The 15,913-nt window shown below is 52.0% G+C and overlaps 6 protein-coding genes across 6 annotated transcripts; 1 reads left to right on the top strand and 5 right to left on the bottom strand.

The window, feature by feature from the left end:
• Positions 1-1,831: 1,831 nt before the first annotated feature.
• DSM5745_07088 (putative DNA helicase) lies at positions 1,832-4,047 on the bottom strand (the record flags this gene model as incomplete). Its single annotated transcript, XM_026749104.1, has 3 exons — positions 1,832-3,296; positions 3,364-3,396; positions 3,482-4,047. 3 exons carry the CDS (start codon positions 4,045-4,047, stop codon positions 1,832-1,834), a joined length of 2,064 nt encoding a protein of 687 aa, XP_026602194.1.
• Positions 4,048-4,769: 722 nt separating this feature from the next.
• Positions 4,770-6,398, bottom strand: DSM5745_07087 (uncharacterized protein; the record flags this gene model as incomplete). The annotated part of the gene is made up of 1 exon (XM_026749103.1): positions 4,770-6,398. One exon carries the CDS (start codon positions 6,396-6,398, stop codon positions 4,770-4,772), a length of 1,629 nt encoding a protein of 542 aa, XP_026602193.1.
• Positions 6,399-6,800: 402 nt separating this feature from the next.
• On the bottom strand, positions 6,801-8,126 carry DSM5745_07086 (endonuclease III domain-containing protein; the record flags this gene model as incomplete). Its single annotated transcript, XM_026749102.1, has 1 exon — positions 6,801-8,126. One exon carries the CDS (start codon positions 8,124-8,126, stop codon positions 6,801-6,803), a length of 1,326 nt encoding a protein of 441 aa, XP_026602192.1.
• Positions 8,127-8,516: 390 nt separating this feature from the next.
• On the top strand, positions 8,517-9,082 carry pex4 (putative ubiquitin conjugating enzyme (UbcJ); the record flags this gene model as incomplete). Its single annotated transcript, XM_026749101.1, has 2 exons — positions 8,517-8,673; positions 8,715-9,082. The coding sequence occupies 2 exons, from the start codon at positions 8,517-8,519 to the stop codon at positions 9,080-9,082; spliced, it is 525 nt and encodes a 174-aa protein (XP_026602191.1).
• A 768-nt stretch (positions 9,083-9,850) lies between these two features.
• Positions 9,851-10,771, bottom strand: DSM5745_07084 (putative GPI anchored cell wall protein (Dan4); the record flags this gene model as incomplete). The annotated part of the gene is made up of 1 exon (XM_026749100.1): positions 9,851-10,771. One exon carries the CDS (start codon positions 10,769-10,771, stop codon positions 9,851-9,853), a length of 921 nt encoding a protein of 306 aa, XP_026602190.1.
• A 1,678-nt stretch (positions 10,772-12,449) lies between these two features.
• Positions 12,450-15,563, bottom strand: DSM5745_07083 (uncharacterized protein; the record flags this gene model as incomplete). Its single annotated transcript, XM_026749099.1, has 5 exons — positions 12,450-13,082; positions 13,131-13,428; positions 13,468-14,319; positions 14,367-14,804; positions 14,860-15,563. The coding sequence occupies 5 exons, from the start codon at positions 15,561-15,563 to the stop codon at positions 12,450-12,452; spliced, it is 2,925 nt and encodes a 974-aa protein (XP_026602189.1).
• Between the last annotated feature and the right edge of the window lie 350 nt (positions 15,564-15,913).

Here is a 15,913-nt window from a genome sequence, read left to right as displayed (position 1 = left end):
GTGGAGGTGGGCCAATAGAGGGGAGAGCTCAGGCACAGCTCGGACGCGATGACGAAGGAATAATTGGACAAAAGAGTTGTTGGGAATGATCAGAAGACGATAGCTGAGAAGATTGACTACCAAAAAACGAGAGAACAGCGCGAGAACTAGAAAGGAGAGCGGATGGAGGGGAAATTGCAGAAGATGGAGGGCGGAGTGTCTGTGCTTGTTTCAGATCGCGTGTTTGAGGATTCCCGTGCCTGAGCCAAGTTAGTCAGTACGGACGACGGAGACACACAGCGGTGGCCAGACCGCCAGTCCTGCGCTTTATACACATTATGAACAATATGAAGAAGCAAATCATCTGATTCACGGATTTACACAGGGGTATTTTGTGGTCTTGCAATGATTTGCACATGCATCGTCAAACTAACCTCAGGAGTGGCTAGGGGTGTTTCCGTGGTTCAACTGCTCGTATACCTGTGGAACCTTAATGCCTCATAGGACACAATATTTAGACGCTATGGATTGTCCTTTTCGTTCACCTGGACACAACAAGGAATCCAAACACCGAATAAAAGAGGCAGCTTTGCAATGGATGCTCAGCCCGAGACCTCAAGTGCGTACTGCGTACCTGAGCTGCTGAGCCCACCAGCGAAGAGGATGCACGTGCCTGCTCCACCAGCGTGCTGTCACGGTGTTCTGGAACGACTCCATTGCAGTAGTGTCGATGACGGCATGTCGCGCGCTCCACAGTCTGTTTCGTCAACGGACTCGTTGCTATCTATGCTCTGGGTTCCGACGACAACCATCTAGACTCCGTACCCATGACGAGGTCAGTCAGTCCACAGTTGCTGCCTGATAGTAAGACTTGTCTTACTCCGAGTCGCTGCCCTTCTTGACATCATGAGTTCCAAGGCTGCTCTCGTCAGCAAGCACGTATCGAAACACGGATTGGGCTGCGTTTCAGGAATCAGCGCGATCTTCTCTTCCTTCTCCGCCACCATCGCACGCCGCATGAGGGTGTGTAGCGGTCAGACAAAGCCAGTCAGATGGGGCGCTTGAAGCCACAGTCGGCTCTTACCGTATTCCGTATATTGGTTTCTTGGTTTCGAGGTCCGTGAACCCGGAATTTGGAGACCTGAAACAGCTAGAGGATCTGCCCTACCGATCTAACCCCAGCATCCCGGGGGTTGTCCGTGACTGCAGCTCTGGAGTATACAGTACATTATACAATTCAGGGTGTTGTCCGTGAGTGTCTCCATAGAGTGTCACTTCGAAACAGCCCCAAAATCGGGCCGTAGCTGATCCCAGCTTTCAGTGTTGTTTTGACAGGCAAGTTCGCACAAAGCACGGTCAAGAGCCAGCTTCCCGGTGTGCCAAATCGTTTCAAGGGCACCCGAGCATGTCCGGTCCCTTTGAAGATCATGGCTCAAGAGTCGTAACTGTATCCGGATAAAGGTCATCGGGGCGATCATCCAGGATCTCAAATCTTCAAACAAAGAGGTCGGTGGGCGTACTACCTTGCCATATCCAGCCTCCGGGTCCTCATGCATGCAAGTGGAGAGTCGGGCAAGGACCGAAAGTTAGAGAGTCAGGGACTGTACGGACTTCACAGCAGTTCTCCCGCGTCGGGATAGCGCAAATCTGAATGCTCTTCTAGATACGCCATCCATCGTTTGAGAAATCCACTTCCTCTGTTACGGAAACGGAAAAGGTCAGTGCTCTATCTCATGCAGAAAGCCAGCTGTTGATCGCAGCAAACTCAAAGGGCAACTCACTTGCTTATGGTCTCCGAGTCTCCACAGACACAGAGATGTCTTTTGGGCCGAGTCATAGCCACTGAATCTCGTCAGAGCTTCTTAGAACAGTAAGAGTCATGCATGGAGGACATACCGTTCAATCGCCGCTTCTCTCCCAAAAAGCCAACTTCGTTTTCGCTGTTACTGCGGACGAGACTGACCACAACGGCCTCCTTCTCGCGGCCTTGGAATCCATCGACACTGCCCAGTTCCAAATCGGGGTATTTCTCCCGTAGCAACTGGGACAACGCAGCCAGCTGACCATTGTATGGAGTGATGACAGCTATGTCTTCAGGCCGCACACCAGCTTGCACCAAATTATCCACATGCCTTGCGACAACCAGAGCTTCCATCTCATTACTCTTACTCTCACTAAGGAGACCTTCCTTTTTCGCAACGTCCTCATCTTCAACCTTCTCTGTGAAGTCTCCTCCTTGCGTATCCCAAAATACCACAGGCTCTTTGGTATCATCAGTTTCCTGGACCTCGTAGGGTAGATCCTTCAATAGCCGGGACTTGACATTGTCGGCAGCGACGAGCTTGGACTCGTACAACTCATCTGACGGAAACCGCATAATCTTCTCATGCATCCGGTACTGCGTAGTCAGCATGCGTTTGATCCCTGGTCCATGCATTGATAAGAGCCGATCAAACAGCGTCTTCTCAAGAGAGAAGCCACCGACTGCATCCTTATCGCCGTTCTCGTCCGCTTCCTTTGTTTTCTGCGGAGCGGACTTGACGGTAGGCGGAAGCTGCAGATGATCACCAGCAAGAACGACCTTTGGCGCAGAGAGCAATGAGATCCAGCACTGAGCTTCCAATGCCTGGCTAGCTTCATCGATGATGACTACATCGAATTTCTGATTCTTCAGCTGGTGGCCTCCCGCGCCGTGTAGAGTGGCGAGTACAACACTGCTCTCACGGACTAGGTTTTCCACGCACTTCGACTCCCGTTCTCGAAATTCTTTGCGTAGTTCCTTGATGTCCTGATAAATCGCACGTTTTTCCCTGCCAAACCTTGTCTTCCGGATACTAGCGTGCTTTTCATCGATTTCCTTCCGCACGTCCCTCACGATAGCAGCAGCATCAGATGTTTGAGTCAACACCTCCAGCGAGTGGTCAAGGACTGAGGGCAGCAAGCGGGCCGGGTGGCCAATTCGCACAACAGGGACCTTGTTCGGAGCCAGCCTTTCAACAATATTGTCCACCGAGATATTCGACGGCCCGCATACAAGCACTCGGAGGTTCCTTTTGACCATTTGAGTAATCAGCTCAATCAGGGTGTGCGTCTTCCCCGTTCCCGGAGGTCCGTGGATGAGGGCAATATCTCGAGAAGCAAGGGCGAATTTGATTGCCTCTTTCTGAGAGACATTCAATGTCGGGTCGATAAACTCAATCGGTCCGGAGGCCTCGTAGTCTGGCTGGATAGGGGTTGTATGCCCAAAGGCAACTCGCAGGAAATGCGTATGTTCAGACTCGGTCATCTTTCCCATCTTCTCCATGGTTTGTTTCATCCTGTAGGATATCTAGATCAGCTCCAGCTCCCCACATATCCGAATTCATAGGCTTCCCGAGAACGTACCGTCTGTAGGTAACATCGTTTGCAAGCTTAATACTGCAATCCTCCAGTCAGCAATTGCACAGATATCCGCACGGAGCTGCAGTATAAAATCCCAAGGCCTGCAAAATAGGGAACATACAACCAAAGTTTCTTCCCATACAATTCCTCAATAACCTCCTCGTCTTCCTCCTTCGAACGCCCACCTCCCCCGCGCTGCCCAAAAGCAACCCAGATGCTACTCTCGCCAACCCTCGTTACAACACCCTCCGGTCCCTTCGCTGAGTCCCCATCCTTCTTCTTATCCTTCCCAGAAGCCACAACCTTCTTCCCCGTACCCCCAGCCTCATTAACTCTGACAATATCCCCGACTCGAATCCCATGCGTACCAAGCTTGAGCTTCCCATTCGCAGCAAGATTCGACTTCGCATCAGCATCGTCCTTCCCCTTGCCCTTTGTACCCCCAGCCGATATAGCCGCATCGGCCGTGAATTCGCCGACGAGACGGCCTCCCATGCCGGTGCGGCATTGCGAAAGGATTATCCCCGTTAGCGCATGGCCGGTGGCTTGAAGGGTGCGGCGGGTCGATGGCGACGCGGAGGCTGTGTCTGCGAGTTTGGAGGAGGAGACTTCGGCTTCGTGCTCTTTTAGGAGGAGCTGTTGTTGGGCTTCGGCGAAGATGGGTACAGAGATTGGTGTTGGAGCCATTAAGGCTGGGTGGGGGACAAGGGCGGCGTTTGGTTTGGAGGCACGAGCTTTTCTGGTTCTAGATCCTGATAATGAGTGCGCGAGGGTCAGGCTTGTCAGTTTCTAGCTCAATTGGAGACTTGGGAGATTGGAGCTCGTGCGGGGAGAGAAAACAGTTGACTGTGACCTCATTTTGTGCGTACATATTGCTTAGTCATGTCTACATATCTCCGAATTATGCGACCATGATTCTTCATCATTGACTGTTAATGAACTGTTTTCAAGCGCAGGTCGCACACGCCGTGATCACTGCTTATCATATGACCAAGTGATATTAGGGTGCGCCTTACTCTGCTGTGTCAGTGTAAGGAATGTTGGAGTTGTACCTTTACTCTAACTTGGTGGGAAATATATAGTTTCATCACGATGAGTACAATGACCTTAAAAATGGTAAACAATGGCATTTCATTCCACTGGGATGGATTAAATATCTCTCAGAGTTCATCTTTATTTTTAAAACAAGAAAGCTCGAAGCCGATATTGGGTATAAGTATGCACGTTAAGACATGAGATGTGACATGGTCATGAAACTGACGATATATGATGATTGATGCAGGCAACAAATCAGGGGGAATGCATCATGCGAGGGAAATCAAGAGTAAGCAATGAAACAAACGCCGACACATAGAAGGGGAAAACTGGAAGTCTAGGGGATTCGCCAGCAAAGAGGAAAATGTTCTGAATCATGGAAAGTTCTCCTGAGTGATCCGAGCAGACATGGGGTATGGACGATATCGTCCAACGCCTGTTCTGCCGACGACAGCCCGCTCCAGCTCCTTCTCAAACGAAGGGTCGTCAGCTAGATACACACGAAAGTCGCGCAAACCCTTCAACTCTGCAAAATCCTTCAGCATGCGACGCATATAAGTATTCCGACCAGCAGTGACGCCCTTGGTTCCAAGGTCGACAATACTCAGTGACAGGCGTGAAAGGTCAAAATGTTCGCGGATGAAGCGACGCAAAACGGACCAAGAGAGTAATGAAGTTCCTTCGTATCGATGGGATTTGTGTGGAAATCTATAGACCAGAGGAAACTTGAAGGATAGATGGCGAATGTTCATGAAAGATGAAGTAGGTATTGAGCTGAAGAAACGCATAACACATTCAGGTTCGTCTTCCACAACTGTAAACCGGTTCTTCGAGAAGAACAGACGACGACAGTCCTCATAGAACGCGCGACTGACAAGGAAGTAGGGTAACGGCGAGGAGAAGCAGGTGCAGCTCGTAGAAAATGCGGTTTGACGAGCCTCACAGAAGCACCTGGCACCGAGAGGCGAGCAAGTGCCACAGCAAACAAGAGGCGAGTTTGACGTGGGCCGAAGCTTTCGATCCAAGAATCCCACCATCGCTAGATCGCGCTCCGTGGAGGGCAAGTACGGATCAGTACGCTCGACTATGAGATGTTCGAGAATGATGAGCTGTACTTCCTTTGGCAGTTTCATAAAGGGAAAAGGAGGCCCCTCCCTGAGATTGCCGGTCAATCTCCAAGCAGCCCGCTTCAATACACGCTGAATATCATCATCTTGGTGATCAGCAAAATGAAAGGCGCAGTGTAACAGGACTGGGGCAGGGTCCAGTATGCACATTAGCCGGCTGGCGACGTCTAGTTCTTTGACCTTGCACTTCAAGCTAAAGTACCTGAGGGCGGGCATTTTTTCCGGCAGTTTATCACAGAAATCAGTCCATATTTTTAGCATTGTGCGATGATATGAGCCGGTTAATTTGAGGTTCCGGGTTGCTGGATAACCCAGGTTCAGATGCAGATGTCTGATGTGCTTCAGACCCCATCTCGTGGCCGCCTTGAAGACGTTAAAATCTTGCCGACCGAGGAGGGTCATGCTAAAGAGGTTTCGTGCGAAGAAGAGAGTTGCAATCTCCTCGCGGGCCGCTCGCGAAGCTCGGAATATCGCGACAGGCAGTGGAGGATGGCCGCAGATTTCATGATAAGGAGACAGCCATTTTTCCGTGTAAGTCGATCGAGACATACGTACGCCGTTGGTGTTGGTGCATGACCGAATGCTATTGGGATAGTTGAACCGATAACCTTCAGTACCAAATTCGACGGGGCAGGGCCTTAGCAGCGAAGCATACTCCAGTATCTTGATCTTGACGTTCTCCGGCAAGTCAAAGAATGTAATGCCGCTCTGTGAAACTCGCATAGGGTCTCCAAGTTCCATGGAGGCCTCTCTTAGGTCTCCGAGCTCTACAGATGGTTCTCTTTGTACATGGTCCGTATCCGGTCGAGGATCATCGATGTCTATGGCCATCAAATGAAGAACATTGTGTTCATCCTCCAGCCACTCGAAGTCCATGAGGCCCTAAAAAAGACAAGCGACTGCATGAGTTAGCCTTGATTTCTCTCAATAGAGAATGCGTTGCGAAGGATGCAAGCTCAAGAACGTACGCGTGTTGGCAGTGGAGTTTAGATCCGAAGACGACGGGAAGGAAGCGCTGACGGAGGAGAAATGCAGTTAAGGGTGGCTGCAGAATTGAACCAGAGAGATCGCTTGAAAGCACCACAAGGAATGTCTAAAAGACTAAACTGGCTAAGACAGCTCTTTTGAGTAGAAAGGGTGGCTGAAGACAAGTGTGGATGGAATTGTGGAGTGAGAAAGGACGCAGTCAATGCTTGAGGATGTGGTTGAAGAAAATCAAAACAATCCCATGGACCACTCCAAAATGTGCTCATCCACATGTCTGGAACCTGCAGGAACCTACTCCGCCTCGATTTTGATTTTCGGCTCTCCAGTTAATGAGAAGGTTTCAGTGTGAATTTCCTCCTTCTTAGGCAGGCCTCGACTGCTGTTTTTGGGGACCATGCCTTTGATTTCACTCTTGCAGAGCTTTGTCCCTGCGAGGTCACAGTCACCACATCTCCGGCCCACTGGTAAGCAGACCGTCTGACCCAATCCTACAAGCAGTTTATTAATCTCGTGCCATCTGTCTTTGGGTAGCCACGATTCCAACGCCATGCGAGTCTCTTCCGGTGTTTTGGTTTTATGCCAACCCCAAAGATTAGTTATTCGATGAACGTGCACATCAACACCGATTCCCTCATGTTTTCCCCAAGCAGCGCTCATACACAGAAACGCCATTTTCGGACCGACACCGGGTAGCTTCATCAGCTCCGCGGGGGTCGAAGGGATGTCGGAGTTGTACTGGTCACGGATAATCTCGGCGGTTTTCTTGATATACTTGGTCTTGTTATTGTGGAAACCGACGGCGCCAATAATCGAGTTGAGCCGTTCTGGAGAGACAGCAAGAATATTCTCCAAGTTCAATGTGCTATCGTGAAGAGGCTGGGCTGGTGGTACACCATTTGCCACTTCCTGCTTGATAGCTGGCTCACCATCTCCTACTTCTTGCTTGACAGCTAATTCGCCGAATTCCGCTTCGACCTTGATAGCGGGAGCACCAGCTTCGCCCAGCTCAGTATGCAAACGCTGCATCGCCACGGCGGTGACTGTGTCTTTGGTCTGGGAGGACAACATCAACGCAATCAGAGTCTGGAAGCGTTTATCCCGTTGAGAAGAAGCCCGCCAGTAGAGCTCTGCACAGCCCATCGTATCTACAGGCGCCGTCGGATTGGCTTCGCGCATCTTCTTCACAATTGAGTAGATGGTGTCCCAGTTTGACGGAGCTTCCACGGTGACAGTCCCATCTTCACTTTTGATCTTTCTTGCAGGGACCCGACGAGCTTTAGGAAGAGCGCTCTCCTTCTTGATGAGCTTTTCGACCTTCCTTTCGGATTCTCTCACTGAGGTACTCGCGGTTGCCTCGGCAGCAGCACTTGCTTTTGTCTTGCGTCGTTTTGCTGACCGTTCATCCAAAATATCTTCAATGTCGACGGTGTCAATCGAAGAAAGGGAAGAACTGTCATCATCTTTTTTGAGGAGCTCATTGGCTCCATTTAAACTCCCATCATACGCGAAACCCTGGAGCAAGGCGGAATGAGACGTGCTGCGCGTTTGACGACGGGCAGGGGGCGACAAAGCCTGTAGAACTTTGGCCGTCTCCTTAGCCGTGCGAGAGGTGCGCATCGCTTGAGTTTCGATTGACTGTAGGATAAACGAAGCAAATGTACTGGATGCACATGAACTGAAGTAGAAGAATGGATATATTAAAGATCGACGAAAAATTCCAGGGGCGAATGAAGAATCAGGCCTTACACATGGCTCGGGCCCGACCGCGGGAGCTTTCTGGAGAGACGGGACCTGGCTGACCCACCCGATTCAAGCCTCGGCCAGGCGTTCCATCAGCCATCTGCCGCACCGCTCTTCATCTCGTCCGCAAGTCCGCAGCTCAAGGCACTCAACTCCCATCCACTAACTCACCTCGCGCTCACTTCTCCCCAAAATCGATCCCATCCATCAACCTCTTTACACCCTTCCCGTTCCGCCGACCGCGACCTCGACCCGATCAACCACACAATGCCCCCCTCATCAACAACGCAACGCCTCCTCCGCGAACTAAAAGAATACACCACCTCCCCCAACGAAGCCCTCCTCCACCTCGGCCCAACAAGCGACGACGACCTCTTCCACTGGGAAGCCGTGCTAAAAGGCGTAAAAGGCACGCCGTACGAAGGTCCGCCTACACCCCCAAACACAACCGCCCATCCAACCCAGCCTCCACTGCCTCACTAACATCCGGAGCCTCCGCGCATACAGACGGCCTCTGGTCCCTCAGCATCGCAATCCCACCCACATACCCCCTATCCCCACCGACAATCCACTTCGTGACGAAAATCAGCCACCCGAACATCTCCTTCACGACGGGCGAAATCTGCCTTACGCTGTTGACGAGCGAGCACTGGAGCCCCGTTTACACGTTGTCGAGCACGCTCACGGCGATCCACCAGCTGCTTACGGATCCGCAACCGGATTCGCCTTTGAATGTGGATGTTGCGGCGTTGTTGAGGGATGGGGATACGCCGGCTTGGGAGAGTGTGGTGAGGTATTATACGAGGGAGGAGAGGTGGAGGGGGAGGGTTTGAGGTCTGTTGATATCGCTGAGAGGTGGATGGGATAAGGGATTGGGAAGTCGTTTGATTGGTCTAGAGTGAATAGGCGGATGGGGAGATGGGGAGACCCTGTTTAAGCTTCGAGGGAAGAAGGTGATGAGCACTGGGTTGCACAGCTGTATACATTTTTGGCTGGCGCTTGGTGGCAGGTATATATCATGCAGTGATGACTCTTGTTGTTGCTTGCTCTGCGAGCTCTTCTGCGAGCTATTTGTTGATATCAGTCGCCATATATTTCTTTTCGTACTTACATACCCTAACACGAAAAGATATCACACTTTCTAAGCTTACGCATTTACTATTCTACACCGGAAAGATCTTGCTTGGTCATAAACCATGGATTGACTATTTAATAAGTAACCCACTCCACAGATCCCGTCTAAATATGCGCACGCTAGAAGTAAATCAGATAGATAGATGGACAGACATGTCCAGGTTTTCGAACCGCGAACAGTGATCCGTATGAGCAGGACAAACGCCAAGTCCAAGCCTGGACCGAGGGCTAAGTGAGTAACAAAAGCAGGTCACCGCGGAGTCTATTTATGCAAGGAAGGTATCGGGTGAGCGTAACGGCGTGATTAGGATAAAACATAACGGATGCGATGTGAACAAAACGCCGGCAATGCAAGGCTTGGCTGATATATGAAAAGAGCGAATTTGGTTGGGTATAGTCGTAGCGAGCGTCGTTGGTGTAGGTCCGGGTGACCGAGATTAAGATTAATTATGTATGACTTTTGATGTTCAGAGGACGGCAACAGCGATAGCGGCACCGCCCATCATGGCAAACAGCTCATTGACATAGGCGGAAGAAGCGCCGTTGGTCTGCAGTCCTGGCTCAGAACCCGTTGTGGTGGCTTCGTCCGTGGACGACTGAGTCGGGTGGACGACGGCCGTTTCGGTAACCGTTACCAGTACGCCGTCAGCGTTGGTCGAGGTTCTCGTGATCGTGGTGGAGGTCTCGGTGGCGGAGCTGGTTGAGGCGGTTGTGGTAGGTTCGTCTGAAGGGGTCGTAGAGCTCTCCTCCGTCGTGGTAGACGTTTCGGTTGTGGTGGAAGATGGTTCCTCGGTAGAAGACGTGCTTGTCTCGCTCTCAGTTGTAGAGGTGGGCTGGTCCGATGTGGTAGTAGTCTCAGAGGTCTCGGTGGAGGAAGCAGTTTCGGAGGTAGAGGTATCGGAAGAGGTAGTAGGATCTGCGGTGGTCGTGGGCTCCTCACTTGAAGATGAGGTGGACGTGGCGGTCGTTTCCGTTGAGGTGGGCTCAGTCGTCGATGTAGGCTCGGTCTCGGAGGAGGTCTCGGAGGAGGTATCAGAGGTAGACGTCTCAGAGGTAGACGTAGGATCGGAAGTCTCGGTGGTCTCGGTGGTCTCCGTTGTAGTTGGTGCATCGGTCACTGTCTCACTGGCGCCAGGCGAAGTGTCCTGCCGCTTGACGAAGCTCAAGCCATGCGCCATTGCGAAATCGCGGTCTTTAAGGTCTGGACGGGCAGTTCGGAGTTTCTCAGCGAGGCTGTGGATGATTTTCTCGTCGACATGCTCAACGACTTCACGGACTTCAATTCGAGAGATAGTGCCTCTGGGCCTTTCCGGAGCTGGAGCTGCGAGGGTAGACGACGCAAGCAGGGAAACGCAAAGGAGCTGCACGATCCGGCTCATGACTGCCATGGTGTTCGATGTGCTGGTTGACTTGACGGAGGTGACTGTGATTGAACGGCGATGGCGAGTTGGAGGAGATTGCTGGGTATGGGAGAGTAGAAGTAGAAAAGTTTGCAGGAACCAGGAACGGCGAGACGTCAAGCTCAAAAACAAGAAAGCAGTTTGCCTGACGTTTAAACTTGATCGGCTTTACAAACAGCTCCACTTGGTGTCAATATCGGTAGCTGCGATGGGCCAATGGCAGCTCGTTACTAGAGTAGGAGCAGACGGATCTGAAGCGTGAAGGGAGGACAGAAGTCAAACACAGTGAACACAGCTTTGAGAAACCAACAGCGAAGGACCACCTATTTAATTATAGCGCGTCCAACGCATCAACCGGCATTTGCATCCTCAAAGATTGTGTCAGACTAAAAAGCCGAAACTGAATGTTGAAGCGAAGCAGACGGGGCACGATGATAGGTGGCCCGGCGACCCAGCTGGCGAACTTTTGAAAACGGTGGAGTGGGCGGTGCTCGACTGCCGTGACCAAGCTTCGGGTCAGCAGATAGTGAGATACCGGTAGGAAACAGATGATCTGATTTGTAGCTAGAATGGCATGTTCTCCTCCGAATCGTCCTCCGTAGACGGACGCGCGGGGTGATTTGTTTACGCCCCAACTACTGTTCGTATCTTGAATCCTTCTGGAAGCATGACAGTCCATTTCCATGCCAGTGTCACTTTTCACCACTCCTGAGGCTCAGTGGCAAACCGGCAAAGATTGAATACGAGCCAAACGCCCACACTTCCTTATTGAGCTGAGCTCCGACAACAATCAGGCTATCCACCCCGCTCTACAAAAATAGTTGACTTTGTTGATCCAGGGATATGAGTATGACGCAGTAACTCAATCACTTCCATGGATGCCTCTCACAATTCATGGTTCCGCAGCCAGGCACTTTGAGTGCTCTGGTTGATTGGTTCCAAGCAAAAACTCTTCGGTCAAGCTCAATCTCTTCCAAGCCTATTCCGACAAAGACCGTCTTCAGCTTACTCTCGACGCTGTTGTTTAATCCTCCCTTAAGCTTCGGGAACCGGGAGCGGAAGGAGGCCGGCAACACCTGGACACCTATACGGAGTAGGCTTAGGCTATAACCGTACTCGTGGAGCCTGAATCTATTCTTGGCACTCTCCCAAGGCTATCATTGGCTGCGACTCAGTGTTCTAGTAAGCTAGCTCGGACCTGGCCTAGCGCAAACGCCCACCTCCAGGGAGTCCAGGCTCCGACGACTTGGACTGCTGAACAGCTTCAAGAACCAAGCCATCATCATCCCGACTGATCAACGATGGGGTGCCCAAACTTAGCACATGTGACACAGCGACGTTTATCCCCTCACGCACATTACGTCAAGACTAAGGGTTCTATGAATAGCTGACTCGGTGAGACAAGCTCTTCATTAGCCTCCGCTCCTGTACACCTTGTTGCTACCCCAAAGTTGTGCCGATGTCTACTCAAGCATGTGGCGTACCACCAATGCCGAATTGCTGACTCTACAGAAACAAGAGTGCTTTCAACTGGCGCCCATTGAGACTGATGATTGGTCTGGTAACTGAGATATCGTCCTACCGATAAAGATAGCGGCCTGGGGAACAATACAAGACGAAGGAAGCCTCAATCATTATCCCGGCAACAGATAGGTCCAGACATCGATCATTCCGCCTCAAGTGGAGTCACAGGGTACTCAAACACCCCGACCCATTCACCCCAGCCCGCGACCTTTCCAAGGACCTCTTTTTGTAGTTCGTCATAGGTTGCCAAGGGGCTCATCGCATCCGTATCAATCGAGTCGTTCAATGCGATGAGCTCAAAGAAGTAGCGATGGGGGCCGTTGCCGAAGGATGGAGTCGGCGGCACATAAACCGTGTCGTGCGTATTCTTTCCGTACTTGAAGCCACCGCGAAGCATGTACGGTTCCCAGCTGGCAGGGTTTATGCGGAAATCGGGGCTTTGCACTCCAGTCTTATCGCGCGAGAGCCGGTAGTATATTCCGTGAACGACAGGGTCGGGAATTGGCGCATCTGGGTCCTCGCTGATGAGAACATATTCCACGGTATCGTCCGTGGGGGAAGGCCACGCCAGGGCTGGGACAAGGCCGGCTCCCTCTGACGTGTGGTCCCTGTCAATGTAGGTACCCGACCGACCAAGCTCGGGGCATTCTATCGCAATCGTGGGAAAGGGATGGTCGGCGAACGCTGGTGAGCTAGTGAAGAGTTTGGAATGCCGCCATGCGCTGGCGCCAGCAACGAGCAGAAGGCAACCGGCTGCACGGTGGAGGGAACGCATCTATCATTGTCAGTTGGGTACTTTCTCGGTTGATTTGCCCTCGCTCACCGTGTAGGATGAAGATGCCTTTCTCAGCAGCTGGATAAAGCGTCTGGCCGGGAAAATGATAGAGCTTTGAGGATGGATGAGGAGCGCAGAGGTCACAGAGTCTGGATTCCGGCGTTGTACTCGCTCGAGCTTACAGACAACGCCCAAACAGGAAGGGACGAAGTTATAACCAGCACTTAGTGGATATGCATCCTGGGAAGGAGCCGGGGATAGCACCGGAGATTGCGTTACCGTTAGATTTTCGGCGTAAAGTCCTCCCCGAGGTCTCAAGCCGTTCAGATCGAGCGATCTAGACTCGCTTGTTCAATGTCGGCCATTGTCGGCCACGGTCATTTACCAGAGCTCAAACCCTTCTGAGAAGCCAGCATTACCGAAGAGTTCTTCCAAAACAGATGGATCTATGTCCAGGCTGCCCAGGTCCTCTGGGATACTTGGGAATTCTGGAGCGACCATACTACTGTTGCTCTCTGCCGCGCCAATTCTTTCGAGTAACTCGGAGCACTGGGCCAGGCAGTTATCCGCAAGGTCCCAGTCAAAATTCTGGCGATGGGACTGCAGGGCATTGATCATCTCTCGGGCAGTCTTGAGCGGCGTGTTGCGGGCATAGTTCCTCATCCGCAGGCCACTACGGAGCAGAAACATGGTAGCGCTCGTGAGAGAGAAAGCATGGACTGGAATCCAGAACCCCCTGAACTGACTCTCGTCTAGCTCCTGCACGAGATAGACGATTTCCTCTGCCGCTCTCTGAGCATCCATATAAAATGGAGATGCGAGATCGTCTTCGATCTGAAGGGTTCTCTTGCTCATATTGAGCTGAAGGCGACGAAGCAGAAGCTTAACAGACAGGTAGGCCAATCGGAAATTTGCAGCGCCAGGAATATCCAGGTTGATGCCTCGGAGCACTAGGTGGCGCACCTCATCGCTCAAAGACTCCTCCCAGTCCCGGAGGATCTGCTCCAAATCCATCTCAGACATGTTGCTAGACTGTGGAAAGTCTCTCGACACGCGGTAAACATGCTCCAGATAGCGTGCGAGCACGTCAGTCAAGGTCACCAAAGCCACAAAGACAGATGCAGCAGATCTATCATTGGTCGCATCAGGGTTGGGGCAGATATCGTCGACAGACGGCAATGGCACGTCGTACTGCGCGCGGTGCACCTGCAAAGGTGTTCCATATGCCAGACTGCACCTGCTTCAGGTTAGTCCGAGCAACGAATGGTCCTGGAAGCGCCCTACCAGCGATCATGTATGAGTACGAGCCACCAGATCCTTATCCTTAAACTTTTCTCCAGGGGCGATATGCTCCAGCTAGACGGATCCCGGTTGAGTCCCAAGGCATTGGACAGCGCAACAGCCATACCAACCATGCCTCCATTCCCAAACATCGATGTGCTTGGTCTGCCATTGACGTTGATGAGGATGGCCATTATTGATGAGAGTCCAGGCGATAAAAACAGTTCAGAATGGAGAGCTTCATTGGCTTGGTTCCAGATATAGCGGATGTCGGGAGTACGACCGCAAGACAACCTGCGAGAGCTTTTCCAGTACACGAGAGAGTTGGCGTACAGGTTACAGAGGAGGGCTGGAGAGATCTTTTCTTTGTGAGAGGAATAGGAGCTTCGGAATGAGGCTTCATCAAAGAGCGGGAAACATGGATTAGCCTTGAGAAAAAAGCTGAAGCTGGTCAACAACCTTGGAAGGGTACAACCGCTACAAAGAGGCTACTCACAGGTTCAGATACTCGTCAATATCGGGATCCATATACTTTTCGACAAGCTCACATTTTGAGGCAGCGAAAGACTGATTCGCCACGACGCCTAATGGCCGCCTGGGCACAACGTTGAACCTCACTGGGCCGATATGTCGGATTGAACCAGAGCCCGTGGGGACCATACACCTCTTCTGGGCGAAGGGGATCGCCGAAAGATAACTTTCCAGTATATCGTTGTCATCTGCGACCGCAGGGCTAATGATATGAGAGCTATCGTCCTCTGCTTCTGTGACAATGCCCATGAGAGGAGAGAAATCTCCCGTCCTGCTTTCAGGGGCGGCGGCGTGGGGGACATCTTGGCCGGTGCGCGGTAGCTGCGGAGGACCAGTCGTACCCACAGGTATCTGCGGTTGGGGATCCATAGACCGCTGGGTGCCTCGGCTGGCAGCTGTACCTGCAGGAGATTGACCGGGACATGGTCTGTTGTGCACGCGTGCATTAGGAGCCACCCTCCGCGGCCAACTTTTCTGCTGTCGGGGCACTCGAGGGTCGTCTGGTCGCGGGAAAACGCACTCGGTACCATACGCCTGGCACATGGCACATATTTCGGCTGGGCTCCTCGTCTTGCAGCGAGACTTGCGTTTTCTGCATGATAAGCAGGCAGGGTGGAGGTGAGACCGGTATGGCCTCCCTTCGGGCTGAGTGCTGGACTGGTCTTCCATCTTAGAACACTGTTGATGGGAACAAGCAGAATTCCCCGGGGAGGCTATGGAAACCCCTCACGTAAGCTTTGAGCTTTATCTCTTGCCTAGAGGCAATTCCGAGGTCAACCGGCAAGAGGTAGGTTGATAGAAGAAAGCACCAGTGACGGTGATAAAAGTTGGCCGCGGCCAAGTGGTGGGGACATCCCCGTGCCCTTATTGGCCAAAGCTCTTATCAGCTCTTATCAGCTGGATCCACTTGCCCGCGGGCACTCTTGAGGTTGTCCGCGGGTGTTGAGGAGTATGGATGAGGGGCCTTTTCAATGTGTTGGTATTTAAGCCATCATGGCTCTGACCTTATCTGACTCTAT

Source organism: Aspergillus mulundensis (genome assembly GCF_003369625.1).
Source record: "Aspergillus mulundensis strain DSM 5745 chromosome Unknown scaffold_7, whole genome shotgun sequence".
Classification (NCBI taxonomy): Eukaryota; Fungi; Ascomycota; class Eurotiomycetes; order Eurotiales; family Aspergillaceae; genus Aspergillus; species Aspergillus mulundensis.
The sequence above is the reverse complement of the archived record's forward strand: the minus strand, read 5'-3'. Positions and strand labels throughout refer to the sequence as shown.